This window comes from Rousettus aegyptiacus, unplaced genomic scaffold, assembly GCF_014176215.1.
Source record: "Rousettus aegyptiacus isolate mRouAeg1 unplaced genomic scaffold, mRouAeg1.p scaffold_m13_p_3, whole genome shotgun sequence".
NCBI classification, from domain to species: Eukaryota; Metazoa; Chordata; class Mammalia; order Chiroptera; family Pteropodidae; genus Rousettus; species Rousettus aegyptiacus.
The window spans coordinates 156,611,688-156,634,251 of record NW_023416306.1 but is presented as its reverse complement, the minus strand read 5'-3'; the positions used below and the strand labels follow the sequence as shown (position 1 = coordinate 156,634,251).

The window sequence follows — 22,564 nt, the reverse complement described above, 5'->3', positions numbered from 1 at the left end:
CTAAGACTCCAAAATGGATGATCTTTCTTCCAATAAATAGTGAAAGGGAAGATGTATGTATGAGTGGAACGGCAAGGAAAATCCCAGCCTAGAAAATCCTCTAGAACCCTTCCAGCCTTGATGTTTTCATTGAACTCTGCCTCTGTTCTCTCACTGATATGCTTGTACACATTCAGTCATCATATCTGAATACCTTAGGCTATGGGATAGGAATGGCGGTCACGCTAGAGAAGTATCCCTAGTGCAGCTATCCAAGTAATCACGTCCCTATTCCTTGACCTTTGTCAAGACAGGCTGAGGTGAGTTTGGGTGCAAACACATCAACATTAAACTTCTCTTTCATATCCCAAATCCGAATCAAAGTGCCATTCCTGTTGAAGTGCTATTATACTAAAGACCATGAACCCCGATGCAACAGTTAAAACATACGTCACCAACCCCTACCCTTTCCCTGTATTTTGAAGCCATCTCGACTCTCTCCTGAAGCTCACTGCTCCTGGAGTTTCTCTCTGCTTATTTTCATCCATCAAGGATACTTTCACTCCTAGAATGATTTAAAACACAAAGTCCAGATAACTAAAATATCTTTATTTCCTTTCATAGTTTAAGAGAATATTTCCAAGTAATATTTAATGGAGCTTTCCTCAGTACTATAGGTCTATCTAGCATCTTTATTTAAGAGCTGCTTTCAAAAATGACATGCTATAAATTAGCAAAACATAAACTGACTATACATAGAATATATAACTTGATTTTCTTCCTCAAATGTCATTTTTCCCCTTCTATAATTATTCTAATATATGACCTGAAGCTAGCCTAAAGTCAGTTTTAATGTCTAGATTTTTGTCTAGTTCCAAACATGTTAAATATATGTCTTGGTATGTCTTTAAGCTTTAGTTTCTTCATAAATAAAACGAGCACTATAATAATAACTTCATCGTAGGGTTGTGAGAATTAACTAAGGATTAAATGTATGCAAAGCAGTTAGCATAGTGTGTGGTACAAAATAAGTGCTCAACGTAGGATTTATTACTATTATTATTATGCAGTACCTGATTCATAAAGATTAAACTAAAAAGAAAGTTAACTTAACAAAAATTACTTCACTACACAATTTTAGTGTCAAATCTTTTCAAATTCCTTTTCAACATAAAGCCTTAATGTTCAGTCTTCAGTCGTTTGACATATGATCCCTTCCCGATTCCCCTAGGTATGCTTCTTTTATCATTTATTTCCCCCTTGTTGTAAAAGCCACAGTGTTATTTGGGGGCTTACTCTTCCCCGTGATCCATGCATTCCTACATGTTCATCCTCTGTGTGATCTCCCTGTTTCTCTTTGGTCTCGTTGGTTTCTTTCATTTCTCTCTAGCTGACTTCCTCTCCCACTCCCTATTCCCATTTCCTTTCATTATTCTCACAAAGAGGATATCAAGCTCAGTGAATTTATAGCCAGACTGCTAGAATATTTAGTAGAAAAAAAAATTTGTTCATTCAAACATATATGGTGGTGTTCCTACAAGGCAAAGAGGATAGGTAGACGGTTCAAGAGGACAATTCCAATGGGTAACAAATAGGAATGTTCTTATCCTCATCAAAAGGAAAGGCACACAAATATCAGTATCTCAGATCTTACAATAAATTTGTGCTATAGTATGCCTTATGTGTGGATCTTATGGAATCTCTGGTGGTTATAAATTATAGGTCCTCTAAACCAACCTTTTACCTTGTGCCTATAAATGAATATATTATTCCCAAGGGATCTAAAAATAATATTAATTGTGCCACGTACCATTCACCCTTGACTTGGTTAATAAACTGGTTTGCAACAGCTGTCTAAACAACCACATCACAGTACAGTCACATAGAAAACTTGTTTCCAACCAAAACTCAAGATAGTTTCCAATTAAATTGCTTCCCAGAGTGTTTGGTCCACCTTGCATTCATGTAAAAAACTTCATGAACTACAAAGCAGATCTTTTATTATATCTTATTAAATTCATTACTGTTTCATAACAGCATTCCAACCTGATAAAAAGATGTTTAACTCTAGGTCTTTTCTTTCTTGTAGGAGATACCATTCTTAGCTTTGTGTCATCTGCCGATTTGATAAGCATGTTTTTTGTGCATTCATTCTAGACCCTGAAAAATTGAGAGATTATGAGGATTATGTGGAGGCTTTAAAAATCAACAAATTCTTTGAAACTCCTCTGCATAAAAGGCGGAGCTTGAGTCTCCAACCTTGAATGTGGGCTGGACTTAGTAACTCAATTCTAAAAAAATAGGATATGGTGAAAATTATAGTGTATGTTTTTAGAGACTAGATCAGAAAAGGCACTGTGATTCACCCCACCCCCCACCCCAACCTCCCCACTCTCTTTCATAACTCACTGGGGAAGCTAGTATTATATCATAAGGACACTTAAGAGGACCTGTGGAAAGACCCACATGTCAAGGAACTGAGGCTATCAGATGCCCTAGGCTTAGATAAACCTTGAGATGACTGTAGCTCCAACTTAATATCTTGACTTCAACTCCTAAGACACCTTGACATAGAGCCGCTTGACTAAACCACTACCATTTCCTGATCTAAAGAAACTGTGAAATAATAAATGTTTGTTGTTTTAAGCCACTCAGGTTTGGAGTCACTTGTTACATACACAATAATAGTACAGAATAATTAACTTTATCTGTGTTTCATTTGAACCAGAGGCAGATCTCCTTAAGATGCTTGTCATAGCTCTCCTTATATTATACTCTTCTCAGAAAACAAAAAGACACTACAACTTTCATCTCCTTTTCATCTGTGCTACTGCTATCCAAAGGGAGTTTAGACTAGCTTGGTAAGACTAGTACTGATAAGCCCATGTTAGTCCTTAGCCATCATCAGAAACTTTGTTAAATGTGGTTAAACATACTCCAACCTATCTGTCAAATGAAACACTTGAAAATTTGTATATATATATCACTCCCAAGTTTAAGAGATCCATCCTTTTATACAATACAGGACATCTTTCCCAAACTAGTTTTCTATTCTGACTGACTCCCTTCATCATTTCTGAGTGAAGGTTAACAGGAGCGTGGTTCAGATTCTTTAAGCATCCTGGGAAGTTATTCACCTCAGACCCAGATTTGTGCTCCTTTGAATAACTCAATCACCATGTCCTCCCCTTTTAGGAGGACTGAATTTTCCTATTTATTTTGTTTGAATCAAACTTTACAGCCTGAACGAAATTTTCTTTGCTAGAGAACCTATTAATAACAGATGACAGTGTGTGGGGGTTGCAGGGACAGCACGTGTGGGAGTCCAGAGAACCACCGAGGACCCTCTTCGGCAACTGCTTTTTGCATTTTATAATTAAAAAGCAGCTTACGGGAGTAGACTTCAATGGAACTTATGGTTTATATTTTGAGAGGAGTCTACAAGTTTAAGGTTGAGGAGACCTCAGAGATTATCTACGAAATACATTTTCCTCATTTTAGTGTTTCTTGAACTTCCATGTAGAACATGAGAAATAGGCAAGCATCAGAGAATGCAAATCTTGAAGAACACTCTTCCCCCACAAAGGTGTTAGTGGAAGAACTGTCTATACTCCGACTTGTTTCGTTATGCGGTATTTCCAATGCTTTTCAAAAAATGAACCAGTTGGCAGCCATGCATCATTTAGTGCAAATTCAAAGGTCAGGTGTACACTGCTGCAATGTGGTACAAGAATCAAATGTTCCCAGCGAAGAAATCACCTCGGGGAATGCGGTCGTGGTAGTAGATCCTGAATTCATACAATGCCTCGTTAACTCTACTTGGCAAATTAATTTAAATTGATTTGTTTGTGAGAACTGCAGCATGGCCTCAAATCTGGCCGTAAACAAAGAAAAATGATAAACAATGAGCTCAGAGAAAATGTCTAGAGGCAAATAGAGACCAGCATGGCCTGTTTTTATAATATCACTGTCTTCGTCTTTTTTTTTTTTTAAAAAAGAAATAAAAGGGAGAACATAGGCTATACAAATAAAACACATTTTATAAACACATTGATAAATCATAAATACTCAAAACAAAGGCAGATAAAGTCTTTGAAAGCATCAAGAGAGAATATTTTTAAAAAAATCAAAAAATTTAAATGGATACTTATTTTTAAAAAAGTAATTAATTTAAGACAAAATAAAATGCTTAGGGGAAAAAAAGTGCCAGTGCGACACGGCAGAAAGAGCCAAGAGTAATTCTAGAATGTCATAGCCTAAAGAAGATAAAGGACAATTCTTCAGGTACAGTCATTAGTTTCCAACTTCAGTTTGAGGCCTGAATGTAGGATTAGGAGGCCAAAAATTATCAAGGAAAAGAATTACAGCAGCCAGAGCCTTTCCCAAGCTCTCTGGCAATGTTAAATTACAAAACAGCTACACTCCCCTTCTAAAACCTATGCCCTTTTGCAATGGGACTTTGTCACTCCTCCTATCAGAGGCTGAGTCTATTTTTCCACCCCTTGATTCTGGGTTGGCTCTGATATTTGCTTTATTTGGCACAGGACATATTGCAAATGAAATGTAAACAGAAGTTTGAGCAGCACTTGTATGAAATAGGGGTGCCTGCCCTATTGTGCTTTTGAAGCCTGAGACTGCCACATGAAGAAGGCCAGTCTAGGCTCCTGGAAGATAAGAGACCATGAGAAGAGAAACTCTAGCCTTCCAAACCGACTCAGCCAGCTCGGCCAGCTCAGCTGAGGCCCCAGACATGTGAATGAGGCCATCGAGATCATCAGGCTCCATGTGAGCAAGTCTGGAAGGAAAAAAAAATACCCACGTGATACAGGGAAATATGAGCCAATAAATAACAGTTTTGGAGTGGTTTGTAATGCAGCAAACGTGAAGTGACATCCAGGAAGTCAGGAAATCCAGGAAGGACAGGTGGGATTGGGTAAACAAAGCACCTTCTTGTGTGAGGGTTTCCCATGCAGGCCTGGGGTGGAGAGGGGGGAAAGTGCTCAGCAGTTGTCTGTGGAGCTTATGTGGTGAAAGCCTTAAGAGTCCTGGAATGGAGACAAGGAGATGTGAGCTCCTGTCACTTATCTTTAGCCCTCTTCCTCATTCTGAAAAGAGAACGGTCAAATCCAAGGGAAGGAATGCAGTAACATAGCTCCTGAGAGGAGAAGGGAAGGTCAAGGCTGAGAAAGCTGGGACAGGGCGAGAAAATTAGAGAAGAATGGACACTTCTCTGACCTCCATTTTTAAACCTAGACTAGGGGAAAGGAGGGGGAGGGGTGGAGTTGACTCTACAAGTAATAAGGAATAGAGTTAATAAAGGGCCAGAGAGTTAGTTATCTGACCCCCCCCTCCATTATTATTCAGATAAGAGAGGGACAGAAATTTGGTAAGAAGAGCAGGCTGGGCTTGCTAGTAAGATACTGTGGAACTGTAGCCCCCACCCCACCAATGGATTTCAACTCCTTAAATGAGTCCATGGGAAACCTAGGATGCTTGCCTTCACTCCCATCCCTCACCTCAACTTTCTAAAACTGAAACAGTTTATGTCCCTGCTGGGTATGAATAATCACTTGTCATGAATTATAGCCTTACCTAGGCTTAGAGTAGAAAGATATTCCCTGCCACTCATTAGCCCCTACTAATACAGAATAATAAAAACAAAGCAAAACACTGAATTAAAGATAAAAACCATTCCCATACCTTAGCTTTTAAAAATCAGGCACGGCTCTTTAACAACTTTTAAAAGTTATGGATTAGCAAGAAGTCACCTTTGTAAACTCACTTAGAGAAGATTATAAGTCATTTTCCTAGAAATTAATAGCTGGTATCAGAATGGCATTACTTTGGTATGTGCATGGCAGTTGGACTCTAGCATCAAAAATGATCAAAATCTAGGGACTAAAGGGTTAATTAGAGAGTAAAGACAACTAACATTCCTAAATGTTTTGATTGACAACTTGAGTGGAACATACTTGCTAATAATTAGAAGTATGTCACAGTTAATGTTATGACTCAAATATTAGTTCATATTACAAATGCGATGACCAGAATTTTTTTTTAAAAAAATCAGGGCTTTTTTTTTCACACTTTTAAAAAAGCAGTTAATGATTATGTGAAATTATACACATATATTAAATATTTACCTGTCAGGATAGACTCCACTATCCTGCATTGAATATTAGGTCTTATGGGCATTTTTTTTTTAATGAAATTCCAGTCTCCTTAGAAGTAAGGTTTATTTTAAAAATCTTTTTTACACCATCCTACTTCCACAATACCCTCTACAACCTACAATGACACCAAATATCGACACATCTTAAGTGCTAAAGAATATTCATGAAGTTGATGACTATAGCTACCTCACGCAGAGGCAGGTTTCCTGACACTAACGGATTATTAAACTATTAGCCTTGAAGGTTTAGATAATTACTAAGATTCTTATAACCTCTGAAAACCTACAAATTTGAGGAACATAAATAAAATATTAATGACTTCTTTTAGTCATTTAATATAAGACGTTAAACACATAATATTAAATCTTTGCTATCTGAGGATTAGTTATAAATATCTGTAGACTACTCTAAATATATTTATCTGTACCGAAGCAAATGAAATTTTTTTTTATAGTTACCCACTGATATGTGTGTGTGTGTGTATATCCTGTATAGAAAGAGAGATGTTTTGTAAATATCTCAAAGGAGAGAATGTTTTTACATGTTCTGCATAGAACATTGCACCCTGGACAAAAGAAACAACTCCTAGTTATCTGTAAAAAAATAAACATCCAGGATCAAAAGAAACGATTCAGAATAATTTTAAATGACATTGCTAATAATAATGGCACTGAACAACAACAAAAAAAAATTATGGAAGCCAAAGAGAAAAAATCAGACAGATCTCTTCTCTTGGTAGAAGAAAGGCAAACTCTATAATCTGTAACATTTCAAATCATACTAGTCAAATTGGAGTAGTCTACATTGTGTAGAAATTTGCAAACCAACTAGGGAAATGGAACAGATGACCTAGTATTTTCACCATTCTAATTGCTAGGTTCCTTTGAATTTCACTCTTTCAGAAACCCACTTTTATCTTTGCAATAATGATCCAAGAGATTAAAAGAAGGCCTTTGAGTGACTCTATTTGCCTGCTCAAGTTCATGCAATATCTATTGATGTACCATTGCTGTCTTGTCAAAAAGCACTTAGAACTTTAGTAAGGATAGGTATATTTAGGGCAAGAGATGAGACAAATGAAAGAAGAGCATTCAGTTTTCTTGGTTTTATGTTTTTATTTCTAATTATCTGGGATAGTAGCTTATTTAAATCACATCAGAATCCTTACAAATGTTTAGACCTCTAAACAAGAATTGAAATTTCCCATCTAACTAAAACTCAAAGATGCTATCCAAAGATTTTTTTTTTCTTTCAAAGATTTACTTCTGAGTGTGACTCAGAAAGGAGAACCTAGACACCATGAGTAGTGAAGAAATGTGTGGATTTCCTCCTTACTTATCTTGTTGGATTTAACATGTTCTAATTGAACTATGGTCCAATTTCTATTATTCAGTTCCTAATAAAGGGACTTACAGAGATGAGTGCATAAAATACTGTAAGAGAAGAATTTGAATGTTTTCTGTTAACAAAGGCTTCTGTCCCTAGAGGCTGGATGTGTCAACTGTGATTTCAACTGATATCACACATACAAAAGGCAGTGAGGTTTGAAGGTTCACAATTATTGCTCAAACTCTTGAACCCTCTAGTCAACCTTTTGCTTGTTCTAAGTAGCTACAGTGGGAGAAGTGACACAAATCAAGGAATCAAAGCCAGAAGAGAGAGGAACAAAGGACACTTATATTGATTGTTCTATTTGACCAGAAAAAAGATTGAAGCAACACTAACCTGACAGAATGATGCAGCTACATAATTATGAAGCCACTGAATGAGCTGGATTAACTGGGTAAAACGTTCATCAGTGTTTTGGCCGATGTGTTCATTGGAGACATCTACGACCACTACTGCATTTCAACTAGACAGCTAGGAAGGTGGGCTTAGAACAAGTTCTGTGGATAAACTACATACAACTGCTGAGAATTAAGAAAAAAGCAACTGAGAATAGAAACAAAACTAGAGAATTGTTGAGGAGGTCTGGGATCAGGGATGGTCAGAACTTTGAGTCAATGTGTTGGTATAGCACCCAGCTCAGTTCAACTGACTTATTTCAAGAACAGATGTGTAAAGAGTTATTTCAAAATTCCTTTTATGAACCTACTTGAAGCTCAAAATTCTCTGGGGTCATAGTGGGAGAAAGTCACAAAATGAAGCAAGACTATTAGACTTCACTTGGTTTACCTCCTAGGAGACCTCGATTGCTCCCTGAGAACAACATATTCTTTCCTATCTATTACCTTTATTTTTACTCTCCTGGAGGTCCAACTCCATTCTTATCACACAGAAAATTTAGTAAAATATCCAGCTATTCATTTTGAAACTCTAAAAGCATTTGGTTCTATTTTAGTTTGTACTTCACTTATATAAGTTCCTATTTTATTTGTAACAGCATCTCACAACAGTTTTATATAGGTTTAAAAATGAAGTATTTCTAAACCTTGGCTCTCTGAGAAGCTTTTAGATTTACTTTACATTTATATTTATGTTAGATTTATATATTTTTTTGAAACTTTTGTGGATGCCTAAATATCCTCCTTGCTTACTTTTATCATTTTGTTTAAGTATATTGAGAATCTACCCTTGGAAACATAGAGAATCACCTCGGCAATGTAAAAATATTTTAATAACATTAAGATTTAATCGTTTTGACAAAGAAAAATTTCCTGGTAAAATTTTAAGTTATTCACAGTGAAACATTTGATATTTTCCTATTGCTTTTAAAACAAACTTAGGTATATTTAATGTTTATAAAGGATGCTCTTTACCTTGGTATATATTGTTATTGTGTAAGTGTGACAAAGAATCAGAAGTCTCCAATAATTTCAGTACAGTTGTGCTGTATAACATTTATTGAGCAACTACTATATAGCTACTTTGGCTAAAAAAATGGGGGGATTAACAAAAGTGTAGTGACTTAACTTGAACTGCAGAGAGCCAAGTCGGACAGTACATGCTTTCTCTTCTGGTGGTGGGAATTTTGAATTGATTGATAACTTTATTATAGTCAATACTGAGGTTAGTAAAATTTGAAAGGATTCCATTTTGTATAAATAAAATCTGGTCTGCCTTAGTGTAATTTTTAAATATCTATTTTAAACTTGTGAATGCTTTTCAGTATATACACACTTGTAAAAACTCATAACCTGGTTCTTGTTCCTTTAAAAAATATGGAAACAGATTCTAAAATGTCTAAAATTCAACAGCAGAAAGAGGATTAGTCACACACGAGGAGAGTCCACCCTCATAATTGCAGGTTAATGGCAGGAAGTGAACAGAAGCTCACGCAGGAAGCTCCCATTAACAGGTTAGGGACAGCCAATGCTGAGAAAATGACAAGGATGCTCCCTGGGACTTAGCAAATAGACGTAGCATGGAGCAGGCAGAAGAAAATATAAATGCTAAGAAGTCAGTTGGCACCTTTATGAAGAAGGACAGAGAATAGGCTAGGATGGCTAAGCCAATGGCTAATAAAAACACATAAATTCAAAAGAAAAGTATGTTAAGTTCCCTAAGGAGAAAGGGAGAAAAGTGGATTTGGATTACCACAACTTTTAGTTACTAAATAGAAGTAACAGAACTAGAGAAATACTAATACTTTCTGTTTGTTATTTTCAAATCTTGCTCTAAGCAATGTATGTCATGACATAAATTAAGGTGGAATTGAATCTGTGCCTTGGGTGTTCATTTAAGAAAGCAGTGTATGTTTTTTTGTTTGTTTGTTTTTGTTTTTGTTTTTGTTTTTTAAAGCACAGGTAAATGGATTGTCTGGCCCATTTATATATTCTTTTAACCTGAATTAACCTCACCAGTGGCTCTACACTAGTCCACTTAGCAGTAATATATTCTCTGTGTCTCTGAAATTTAAGTCATCCACTTAGAGATTATCTTGCTCCCTTTACTATAAACAGAGATGAGACAATTCACAAAATAAAGCTGATGGATCAGTAAAAACAAAGGTACAATCTTCAAAATATGCTTGACCTGATCAAGGGTCTCCCCAACTACAACCAAGAAACAAATCTGGCTCATCAGTTTCTTTTTGTAAATCAAGTTGTTAGAACATAGCCATATGTATTTATTTATGTATTGTGTGTGGTTGTTTTTGCACTACAACAGTAGAATTAAATAATTGCTTGAAAAGTCTATAATGCTTATTATTTGGCTTTCTTAGAGAAAAAGTAGCTCTAAATAAAGGCACTGGGTCTCCATGCCTATATTCAAATCCAAGATGGCCCTATCACCTACTTGTCTTACAATACTGGAAAGTATGTTACTTAACTTCTCTGAGACTCAGATTCCTCGTCTCTAAAATGGGAATAATAATAACATCTCCTTCCAGAATGCTGTGGAAAGGATTCAATGTAATAATCAATGAGCTTGGCACAAAATAAGTACAGTATCAGTGTTACCTATTACTAATTAATATTATTCCCCTAAAATCCTTTATGAAAAGATGTGTTATAATATCCTCATCCCTTTCCCCAGGATATACAGCTCTCAGACACTAGTAGGCATTTGGAATAAAGATTTCACCATTGAACTCTGAGAAAACCACATTTCTATAATGTGATTAAAATGCAAAGAAATCTAGTTTAATTAAAATTGAGACTAGAAATCGTACATCGGGCAGAAGCACATTTCTAGTAAATGTTTAATAATGTGATTACAGCATGTACTGCATGCATTGGGATGTGGGAAACAATAGTAAATTTGCATGTGAATTTACATCTGTCAACCAAATGAATTTGAGCTCTTTATATAATGCAAAATAGAGTGCTCCAGTGAAATGATGGGAAAGTGGGGTAACAAAGGGATAGGGGTGTAGGAACGTATAAATCTGTGTGGAATCCCAGCTTTGACACCTTATGGCCTTGTGACTGCAACAAATGTACTCAAACTCCCTGAGCCTTGGTTCATTGATCTGTAAAAGCAGGAGAGTAATAATTCTCCCCTGCAACAACTGGGCAGATTATACTAAGTGAAATAATGTATGAACGAAGCCTGTCTATCAGTTCCCTCACTGTGAAATGTGTAGGTGGTCACGTCACAGTTTATGCTTGTGTATGCTTAGTAAGGGAGCAGAGTTTGTTAGCATTGTCCTAGAGAGCCCAATGTCACAGCTCAGATTTCATCCCACCCCTGTCTGGCCCTCAGGCTCTATCAGGCACTTACGTGTGCCAGTGAATCCAGATCTCACCTGAATGAATGCACCTTCTTACATTATTTAGAATTGCAAGTACAATGTAGTGTAACACATTGGAGGATGAGGTTTGCCTTCTAAGGGATACAGGCTTAAGTTCCAGGTCTTCATGTATAATGACCCTGGGAAAGTTAATTTTATAAGCCTTCATATTTCCATTTGAAAAATGATGATAAAAATACTCTTTACTCTTACATCTACTGTAAAGATTTAATATAAGAACTCAGTGCAGTGCCTGACACTTAATAACTGCACAATAAAATTTAAGTATTAAAACTATCTTATTTGTATACATGTATTTCTGTTCCAATAGAATATAAGATCCTTGAGGGCAGAAGTTGTGTTTTATTTCATATCATACAGGTATACCCATTACCCAGCATGGATTTATATGTAAAGTAGATTTTGAATAAATATTGGTTGACTGGCGAATGAATGAATGCAGAAGAAGATCATTCCAATCAAACCAACTTCACTGATACGGATGGGGGATTAGCAACATTTTTTAACATGAAAGGCAACAGAAGTTAATAAAAAGATTTCTGAAGTGTTTCTGCTTTTTGAAAGTGCAAGATAATTACTTTTTCTGACCCATTATCAACTCGTTTCTATCATTTGTTTTGACATAACCTTCAGCTTTTGGCTTGAATTATCATTTTCCAATTATGTACCTAGACCCTAAGTGTTCTTACACAGCAGTGTACTGGAAATTGCAAACCCCTACAATCAGGCTGACACGGAGCATCAGTGGCTTACTGTAAGGCTGTAAAAGTACCATGTGAAAAAGAAATGCATGTCATGGAGCAAACTGTAAATGTCACTGGAAATCTAATCCAGTCCACATTAACTCCATGAACTGAAGATGAGAATTGCCTCTTTGTCCTTGACTCATTCTCTCCTTCCTCCTCTGACCCTCCTTTCCCTCTGCTTCAGCCTGCCAGGGTATTGATAGGGATTTTAGAGGAGTGGAAAGTCCTTATCTCTTTGAGATGAGCTGCAATATGATTACAATCGATTGAGTGATTTACAGTTTAGAGAGCCTTTCATTACCCTCTGTGCTTTATAGAATTATAAATGACATTCTGTGTGTGGATATATATTCTTATTATTATTACTATTGGATATTTATGTACCACCCTTCTCTAAGAAGCTAAATGTTCTTTTTAGACTTTAAATAACTAGAGGGACTCAGCAACCTTGTGCAAAACTTAAATTGAAGAGACTGAAACATGAAAACTTTTCCTATAAAGAGAGCTATGTTCTTGTACAGGAGTTAGAACATTTGATATTCATCTAATTCTGGGACTGAGGGAAAACAAAATAGGGTAATTGCATTTTATGATTAGGATAATAATTCTAGATTTTCATAATCGGAAATAAATTCTGTATGCCAGAATTTTTATTTACTACCTAACTTAAAGCTTCTTTGTGAAAATAGGACAAACAAAACTTGTAATTCCCTTAGTCTAGCTTTGAAATTTTACAACACTTGATGATTGTTTTAATTTGGAAGAATCTGTATAATTGCAGATGCCTTACATAGAGTGAGGTGTTATTAGTATTTTTATATCACACTATTGCAAATAAGTATAATTTTAAAATCACATAAAAGATGACCTGTTTTCCTAATCTTGAAAGTATTATTCCATGGATTTAGTTTATTATATACTTATTACCCATAGAAGTTAAAAAAAAAATCTGTTTCCCTAGTTAAACAGTGCCTAAAAGTAACCCTCAAATGTCTCATTACATATTTCACTGAGTCCCTAGAATATATATAATATGAAAAACATTTAACTTATGGTTAAATAAATATTTATCATTTTAATTTGTTAAAGTACACCTTTCTCTTTAGACTATCGTGGTATCTAAAGATGAGAAAACATAACCCAGTACCCTAGACTAAGTTGTGCATCTTATAAAGTCCTAGAGAAGTTTCCATCAAAATTATTCTTTTGTTCATCAGTCCTCTTGCTCAAAAGCACTGCCCTGTTCACAAATCAATTCTAGATAAATAATGTCTTTAGTTACTACAATTGCTATCATAATATCTGATGTAATTCTTCATCATTATAACTAACTCCTTTGCATGTTATTGAATTATTTCATAAATAAACTTGAGCAATGTTTTAGCTTAATGTCTCAGGAACATGTGCCTTGTGTCCATGTGCTATATGTTCATGGGTTTCCTTCCCCTCTTCCCAAGTGTTCTTTTCTTCTGTAAGATGTATCTCTCTCTCTCTCTCTCTCTCTCTCTCTCTCTCTCTCTCTCACACACACACACACACACACACACACACACACACACACACACCCAATGTTGACCCTTGAACAATGCAGTGGGGAGTTAAGGGTGCCAACATTCATGCAGTTGAAAATCCATGTATAACATTTGACTTAACTACAAATAGCCTACTGTTGACCAGAAGGCTTACCAATAACATAAACACACTGTCAAGTAACACATTTTGAATGTTATATGTACTGTATACTGTATGCTTATAATAAAGTAACCTATAGAAAAGAAACCTTACTGAGAAAGTCATAAGAAAGAGAAAATGCATTTATAGTATTTATTGAAAAAAATCCATATGTAAGTGGATTCGTGCAGTTCAAACCCATGTTTTTCCAAGGGCCAACTGCTTAGTCTTGTCTTTTTGTCTTCTGGGTAGTTATGTTCAATTTAAGCATTAGCCAGAAGCCTATGGTTTGCCTCAAAATGCTTATCAGCTTCTAAGAGACGTCGACAGGGAGAGAAAGGCTATAGGTTTGAGAGCAGTAATTGTATAGACGGTCCTTGACTTACGATGGTTTGATTCAGGATTTTTCAACTTTATGCTGATGAGAAAGTGACACGCTCCATAGATACCATACTTTGAATTCTGATCTTTTCTCAAGCTAGCAGTAGGCAGTAGGGTACTCCCTCATGACACTGGGCAGCATCAGCGAGCTGCAGCTCCCAGTCCACCTCTCACTGCCATGAGGGTAACTGACAGACGCTCTACAGTATACTCATTGTGTTAGATGATTTTGCCCAACTGTAGAAAATGTAAGTGTTTTGAGCCAGGCTAATCTGTGATGTTTAGTAAGTTAAATGTATTAAATGCATTTTTGACTTCTGATACTTACAACTTACGATCGGTTTATTGGGATATAACCCCCACTGTAAGTCAAGGAGAATCTGTATTTAACCTGTAAGATATGAGGCTATTTACCTTGTGGCTGGGAATTCACAGAAAAGAAAGGTTTACCGGGTAAAATAAAAATAAAAAAACCACTAAGCACCCTCTCACTGCTCTCTGATCCCCCAAGCAAGACTGTTAAACAGTATAAGAAACTTTCATCTAATAAAGTTCTTCCCTTCTAGATATAGGCTAGAAGGTGAAATGGAATCATGAAAGGAAAGAGGCTGCCGAAGTCCCAAAAGGCCTAACTGATGATATGGAAGAAAGCAGATGTCATAAATGCCCGTGGGGAGGGCTGGCTTCTTACTTGGCAGAAATCAGAGATTTAACTTGAAAGAAAAATTCTAAATTGTCAAGATTTGGGTTAAGATTGAAATTTCCGGGGGATGCAATTGTTCTGGGGTATCAAAGGGAATATGCAGAAGGCGTAGAGTGTGATTTAAGACAAGGGCTTTCAAGCCAGATGGTCTTGGGTTGGAATACCAGTGTTTTCATTCACACTGTGAGCCAGGCACGTACCTAGGGCCTCTGGGACAGTTGCTTATCTGTAAAATGAGAATAAAGCTAACATCGACCTCAGGGGTTGTATTGAGGCTTAATGAAATGCACATGAAGTGGGGAGTATGTAGTAAATGTCCAACAGAGGGCAGCCATCACCATCTGGATGAACTGGCTGAGAGATAGTGGCCTCTGCCACTTTCTGCATCTCTGGGACAACACTCTTGACTCCAGTGGCGTTATTACCCCAGTGTAAAGACAAAATGCATTAGATAAGTTCAGAAGGTATAGGAAGGCAAATGCCCTTTAATTCATTAATGATATAAATGAAGATTTACATTATGAATAACAGATAAAAGGAAATAAGAGATAGTATATTCTAGTTCTGCACTGTCTAACACCAGTCACCAGCCACCAGCCTCATAGTGTGGGCCTGAGAGTTGAACAAGAAAACGTACTCAAATTCCTCAGTGGCTAGAGGACATAATAACTATGCATAAAATAAACTTTCAGGGCCTCAGTCATACCAGGTACATTGCAGGTGTGGCTACACATGGTTAGTGGCTACTGTACTGAACAGCACAGTCTGAATAAGGAAAATGAGACATTTTAGTCTTCTAAATACCAGTTATTCTCAAATCCAGCTGCACATAGAATCACGTTGGGACTTTAAAAAAATATATTTATGCCTAGAACACCATCTCTCAAATTTTACTGTGCCCATGAATCACCTGCGTATCTTGTTAAAATGCATATTCTGATTCGGTAGGTGTGGGTGGGGCAGAGATCCTGCATTTTTAACAAGTTCTCAGGTGATGCTGCTGCAGCTGATCCATGGACCACACCCCAAACTAATGAAATTAGATCACCTGGAATGGGGCCTGGGCACCCTCAGTTTATTAAAAATTCCCAGGAGAATCTTATTTGCAGCCAAGTTAAAGAATACTGCTTCTCTCTCTCTCTCTCTCTCTCTCTCTCTCTCTCTGTCTCTCTCTCTCTCTCTCTCTCTCTCGATCCCTCTCCCTCTGCCCTCTCCCTCTCCCTCTCCCTCTCCCTCTCCCTCTCCCTCTCCCTCTCCCTCTCCCTCTCCCTCTCCCTTCCTCCCTCCCTCACTGCTTCCCTTCCTGTCTCTCTCTCAGTGTGTGTGTGTGTGTGTGTGTGTGTGTGTGTGTGTGTGTGTGTGTGTGTATTAAACAGGTTTTTAAAACAGTTTTTCACCAAAGACCAACCCCAGCAGTTTGAAGGTCCCTTGGAAATAGAACTCACCTACTTCTGAATCCTAACTCATTCCCGACGAATGAGAAAAAAATTGACTATTTAGCAGTGCAAATATTTGGGATGCACTGGTTTGACTGACTGCTACATTCTGTGACTGAATGCTAGAAGACTTCCATATAAGATGGCTTTAAAATGTATACCTAGCAATGTTCAAACACATTCATTAAGTCAGCCTCCCACCAGTTGCCATGACATCTCTGCAGTCTTGAAAACCATGTTCAAATATGGCTTTCCTTCTTCGTCGTATTTATACTTTTTCTTCCCTTTGCAGGACTTCACTATCTACATTTTCCTCCCTGTTGAACTGAAAGTAACACTAGCCCTGAATGCATGAATGAGCAGGTAGATGGGGCTTGTTTTAATGTGTGCTTCGAATCTGGCAAGGCTCCAAATGTTTGCAGCCAAAAACAGAAAGGAAAGAAAAGAAAACCTCCTGGCTAGGAATTAATGAAAACCCAAGGCCTGAGGAATTTCAGCATCACGTCAAGTACATAGGCTTTTTAACCCTTCAAAGTCTCAATAATCGAGGGTGAGATGTGCACAAATAAATTTCCCTTATCCACATGTATACTGTCTAAACTATAAAAGGACAATAAGCATTTGAAGTAAAATATATTGGAGACTTTCTCTAACTCAGTAATTCTCACCTGGGGATGATTTTGCCCCCAAGAAGACGTTTAGTATTGAAGCCATGCTACTGGAATGTAGTGGGTGCGAGTAGGGATGCAGAAACATCCTACAACGTGCAGGACAGACAGTCCACTACGGCACAGAATCTTCAAGTCCAAAGTCAATTGTGTCAAGGTTAAGAAACCCTACTAACTGAACTAGGCCAGGCAGAGACTTCTGAGAATACTTTGAATGGAAAAACAAAGCAAAAATCTAAAAACCTAGTGTCAGTATCAATAAAATCATGACTCTGAGAAATAGAAAAATATGCAATAACTTTGAGGTAGTGCAACCTGAGGATCCAGATAGGGACCTTGGCTTTACCCCCTAAGCTGCGTGATACTGGGTCAGTTATTTAGCCTCTTAGAGCCTCAGTGATGTAACCTGAATATGGGTATGGCAGTAATAACAATACAAGACTCAGTTCTTTTATAGGATAGAGTGAGGATCACGTGTAAATGTAATAATACATATGAAGGCACTTTGAGCATCGGTAAGCACTAAAGCAGTGTTTTTCCATTTAATCCCTATAAAGACAAGGTTTCGTGGAATTTGACACATGCAAATATAAAGAGGAAGTTTTCTAATCTAGTGTCTGACAAGAGCAGCCACTTCTATATCCTTATCATGTTCTGAGTTGGGTAGTCAAACAGGATTCATCAATGGGCATTTTATTGACAGGGAGTCCAGTTAGGAGCACATGGGGTAAACTGGCATTAAAAAAGTCAAGAACAAAAGAAAAAACAAGTGAGCTCCTGTTATCCTCAGCACCACCTGAAATGGTAAGATGAGATGTCATACAAACTGGAGATATTTATCAGTTTCCACTTTCTAGGAAGCCTAGTTCTGACCTGGAAAGTCCCTGGCTGTACGATGCTCAGGATTATAATAACCCTGATATTACAATCCCACTCAGCCTAGCTTCCCAGGGAGCCTAGTCTGGGGCTAAAATTAATTTTTTATGCTCAACTCACTGTTCCCCTCCCCTTGTCCCCACCACTCCATTGTGTCTAATTGGTAATCAGAGGCTTTATAAGGAACATTTGTCATTGCCTGGATGCTAGCTCTGGGGTGATTCATCTTTTATTTTCCTCTCCTGTTCCTCAACCTCTCCATTTTCAGGTTCAAAGAGAGAAGACACTTTTGAGTTCTATCTCTCAAAATTAAGTGATATGATTCCAATGGCTACAGAACTTTTTTTATTTTGGATCCTTCCTGAATCACAAAGGGCATGCATGCTACATGCTCTGTGCCCAGCTGGTTTCTAACTATTTCACAGTGGGATGTTTCAGTAAAGCCACACAAAATTCTGAAAGTGCCCATGAGAAGATTCTGGAGCTGACCCATTCACCCTGATACATGGAGACCTGTTGAACAGGAATGAGGCTCTGAGAGGGTGCCTCAGAATGGGATAACTTACGTGATTATTCTGCAGGAGCTATTCGATATTTATTTACTATTTAAACCTTAGCAATAGTCAAGTAGCACAACTACTTGACCTTTTTCCCATACTTATTACTATCAATTAAATAGGATAGGTTGGAAAAAGAAGAATACATCGCTTTTGCAGAAACTGTGTCAAGACTGCCTGACCATATATGGTGGGTGTTTTCATCTCATGGGTTAACACAGATTAATTAAACATTGCCAGATTGCTCTAAATTTAGTTGAATGGGTCCTTCCAGTTGCACAGAGAAACAAGAGGTAGAGAAAATAAGGTATCCAAGATCCAAACATGAGCTGCGCCTGACAAGTCTTTAAGGAGTGGAATGTAAAAGTAGAATAAATGTTGCGCTTTCCAATATCGTATTCCAGTCTAGGCAACAAAGTGAGGTGATAGCTCCTTTAGATACTCAGTATTCTTTCCACTGCTGCATGGAAGCAAATTGCCATTGTTGTCATGGGAAGACAGCACAGACTTATTACAAATAAGTCTTTCAGCAAGGCTAAAAGAAATTTTCTTTTTTAAAGAAGGATTTTCAAGTCCACATCTCACAATAACCACCTTTGTGTGGTTATTGATACTAACCTTTGTAATATGGCATTAAAAAAAAAAAAAGGAATAAACCTAAGATGATACAAGAAGAATGATGCTCATTTCTATCGATGCTCTTCTCTAAACATCCCCTAGATTACTGTGGGAACAATAATGGAAAGAGTGCTCAGCTGAAGACAGGAGAATCTGGTCTTCATTCTTTCCCTCATTTACTATGTTACCTTAGGAAAGACACAGCATCTCTCTGAGTATCTTTTTAAGTTTTGAAATGTAGAATAAGCATATCTACCCTACCCAATTTCATAGTTAAAGTGAAGTCATCTGTCTGAGTGAATATGTAATGTAAAAAAAAAAATGCTACCCAAATGTTTAGTAATCCTCATAGCTAACATTTATTGAATATTGACTTAATTGACCCAGAATTACACTGAGCATTTTACATGTGTTCAACTCAGTCTTCACATTGACTCTGGTGAGTATTATCATTACCCTATTTTACAGACTAGGAAACCAAGGCCCAGGAGGTAAATAAATAACTTGCTTAAGGTTTAGAACTGGATTACCAAATAGGAAAAATAAACATTTACTTAGAGAACCAAGAAAACAGATTAAAAAAAGAAATAAGAACGTGGGGAGAAAGAATCTGATGTATTTAAAAAAACATTACAATGATCATCAGAGAAGAAAAATCAGAACTGTTAGAAATTCTTATTTTATGCTTTACTGTTGTAATTTGAATTATATGTGAAGAGAGGCACCAAATATTTCAGTGCTTAGGACATTTCAAGGTCTTAATCCAACCTGCCTTAGACTTACAGCTGATAGCACCAAGATCCCAACTCCAGCGAAAGCCCATACTTATAACTGCTATACTGTATTATGTCCTATAATAATAATACTTATTATTACTAAATAACAGTTACCAACAATTACTAGTAATAACAGTTTTCAGTGGGAAGCAATACCATTAAAGAAAGGCTTTTTTTTTTTTCTGTTTTGTAAACATAAGAAGCAACCCATAATTTGGAACTAAAGATACAAAGAGATAGACACACAGCAAGGGTCACTGATTTTTTTTACATATCTGTGGCTTTAAAATGACCATTAAAGAGCCTTCTCATTGCTGGCAGCAAACTTGCAGATTCTATGTTGGCTCTGGGCAAGTAGTTAACATCAATTTAAAAATCTTTGAAATTCCTAATAAAAACATAACAAACCCTACAGTCGCACTAGCAGGGCCAATGATAATATGCATGGAGAGAGATTGATTTTTCCTATGAGCAAATAAACTGCTTTTAAGATCTTAGGCTATTTTGATTTCCTCCCCACTCCTCCCATTCCCCAGAGTTCAAGGAAGAAACATTTAAAAATCAGGTCTATTAGTGTCTAGTGAATTTGGATGATGATAAAAATTCATAGTAGCTGTTAACACCACTCTCTTCAAAGGCTCAAAGATGAATGCATAAGGTCAATTTTGTGCCTTAAAGAAGTACTAAGAGTATGACAAGAGACTCCCAGTCAAGCCTGAGCTAGAGACTGACAGGGTAGATTAATGGGTAGATGGGGGCTTTTTGCTTCAATAATGTGGGAGTCTTGCATGCTGTTTGTGAATACTTCCATAATCCTTAGAACAGACATAGGAAGACTGGCTATTAGGGGGAAAACCCAGTAGCAGAGTTACTTTTGATTGACTTTTAAAGAAAACAATGCTGAGTTTGATCATAGCCTTTAAGTCATTCAAAATTATTGGGCCACATGATTATTAGTTAAAACAGCTCTTTAATTTCCAGAAATGTACTTCTGGGTTTCTCATCTCTGTGGCCACCTCACTATAAAGGACATGAGAGGATAACAGTGAGAAAGTTATGAGAAATGTGGAGTGTAGGAGATAGAGAGCAAGACATACTACCATGCCCATATTAATGAAAAGTCAATATTCTGAGCTAATCTTTCCTATCCACCAGGTGATAATACAGTTGTGGAGCAATTAGCCCAAGTATTTTCCCTCCCATTCCTGGAACATTTATGATCAGGATTCAGGGCTCTTTTCTTGGGAGAAGTGAGAGATGAGAGGGAAAACTAAGGGATTATTTAAATGATGTCTTTTAAAGAAGGCAACCTTTCCTCTCCTTGCCCTTCATTCGGCCATCTGGCTCTGGGAGTTTGTTGGCAAATGCTGCTTGACTATAAAATTTAAACAGATGATTAACCCCTCTTCCTCCCACACCAGTATGCTTGCTATTAAAATGCCTACTAGGAAAATGTCTGAATATCAAGTCATGCTTAGCGTAGGTGAAAATAAATTTGGCAAAGTCATCCAAATGAATGAAATTCCACCCTTAGTTTTTCTCTCTGTTACCCTCACTTGTTCATCCATTCAAGTTTAGTAAACTTCCTTTCACAGTCTTTCTACAATTTCTGGCCAGCTGTACCTTTGATCATACCTAAACAAATTACATTACAAACTGATTATTCCATGATTACTGACAATAGCTCAGGATAGAAATGATGCCTCTTCCTTCCATTGCTCATCGTTTTCAGTGGCCCGGAAAACCTAAAATAATTGTGTCTGGTATGAGCCAGTCAGGCAGTGAGGTTAATAAAAAGTGTTCAGTGCATAGTTAGTAAGTCTCCAGAAGCTCCCTATACTGAACCAAGTCCTAAAGAAATAACTCATCTTTTCATACAAAAAAAAAAATCATGAATGTGTGCTTAATAGTCAGCGTTATATGATTTTGTAATGGTCGTGAGAAAATCGCCATTTAGAAGTAAGAACGGGAGAGCAAAACGAGTGTGGGCAGTGAGAGCAGAGTGTGTACCTGTGGGGTAGTGCTCGTTCACCGGCCAGTTGTCCACCTGGAGTGTGGCGTTGCCGCCGTTCCTGGTGAAGCGCACCACGTGGTATTTACCGTCATTCACGGGAGTTCTCTCCTCTTTGATGGAGATGTCAACTGTGCCGATATTGAAGACAACTCCAATTTTCCCCTGTTCCTGTGATAAAGAGACACAAAAGGCATAGTTATCACCAACCGCAAGGTTTTTCTCCCTTTAAAGTTGATCCTCCAACTAACAACAAATGTGTAGGTGCTCAGAGGGAGCCATCAGCATGAAGTTAATAACAGTTTCCCCACATTTGTCTGTGGGCTTTCATCTTAAACATAAAAAGCAATTTGCTCTCACAGGCTGCACTGCACGGGTTACATCATTTGATTGCCCTCAACAGATATCAAAGCTAGAATCAGACACCTACCTAAAACTGTTCGGTGACACTGTAGAGTTCATTTCTGTGAGGTGAGTTAGGTCTGTTTTCCAGGAGAGGCTAATAAGACACTGGACCCTAGATCTCACAGTTCAGATTTAGAATTAGAGAGGAAATATAAGCCTGGTTGTACATTTTGGGTAGTCAAGGTAAAGGGAAGGGGTACAGAATCATTGAGAGCCAATAGCGGAGGAGCTAGCATTATGGGCCATCTCTTGAATGTCACCTTACTGTAGGTCTAAAATACATAGAAAATATATCTTCTGTAGAAGCCAGTGAAACTGAGCTTGGGTTTTCAGAGTCAGATGGCTGTTATCCTTCCCACACTTATAG

At 37.3% G+C, this 22,564-nt stretch overlaps 1 protein-coding gene across 33 annotated transcripts in view; it reads right to left on the bottom strand.

Annotated features, from left to right (window-relative positions):
* The window catches only part of NRXN3 (neurexin 3), a 1,418,420-nt gene that overhangs the window by 143,085 nt on the left and 1,252,771 nt on the right, over positions 1-22,564 (bottom strand). For all 33 annotated transcript variants that reach the window (XR_004956343.1, XR_004956344.1, XR_004956345.1 and 30 more), the window contains one exon: positions 21,792-21,963. Coding sequence is in view for 30 of the 33 variants with exons in the window: in XM_036239437.1 (XP_036095330.1) it covers positions 21,792-21,963 (172 nt within the window). In the remaining 3 variants the exon portion in view is untranslated. The remainder of the gene's footprint in view (positions 1-21,791; positions 21,964-22,564) is intronic.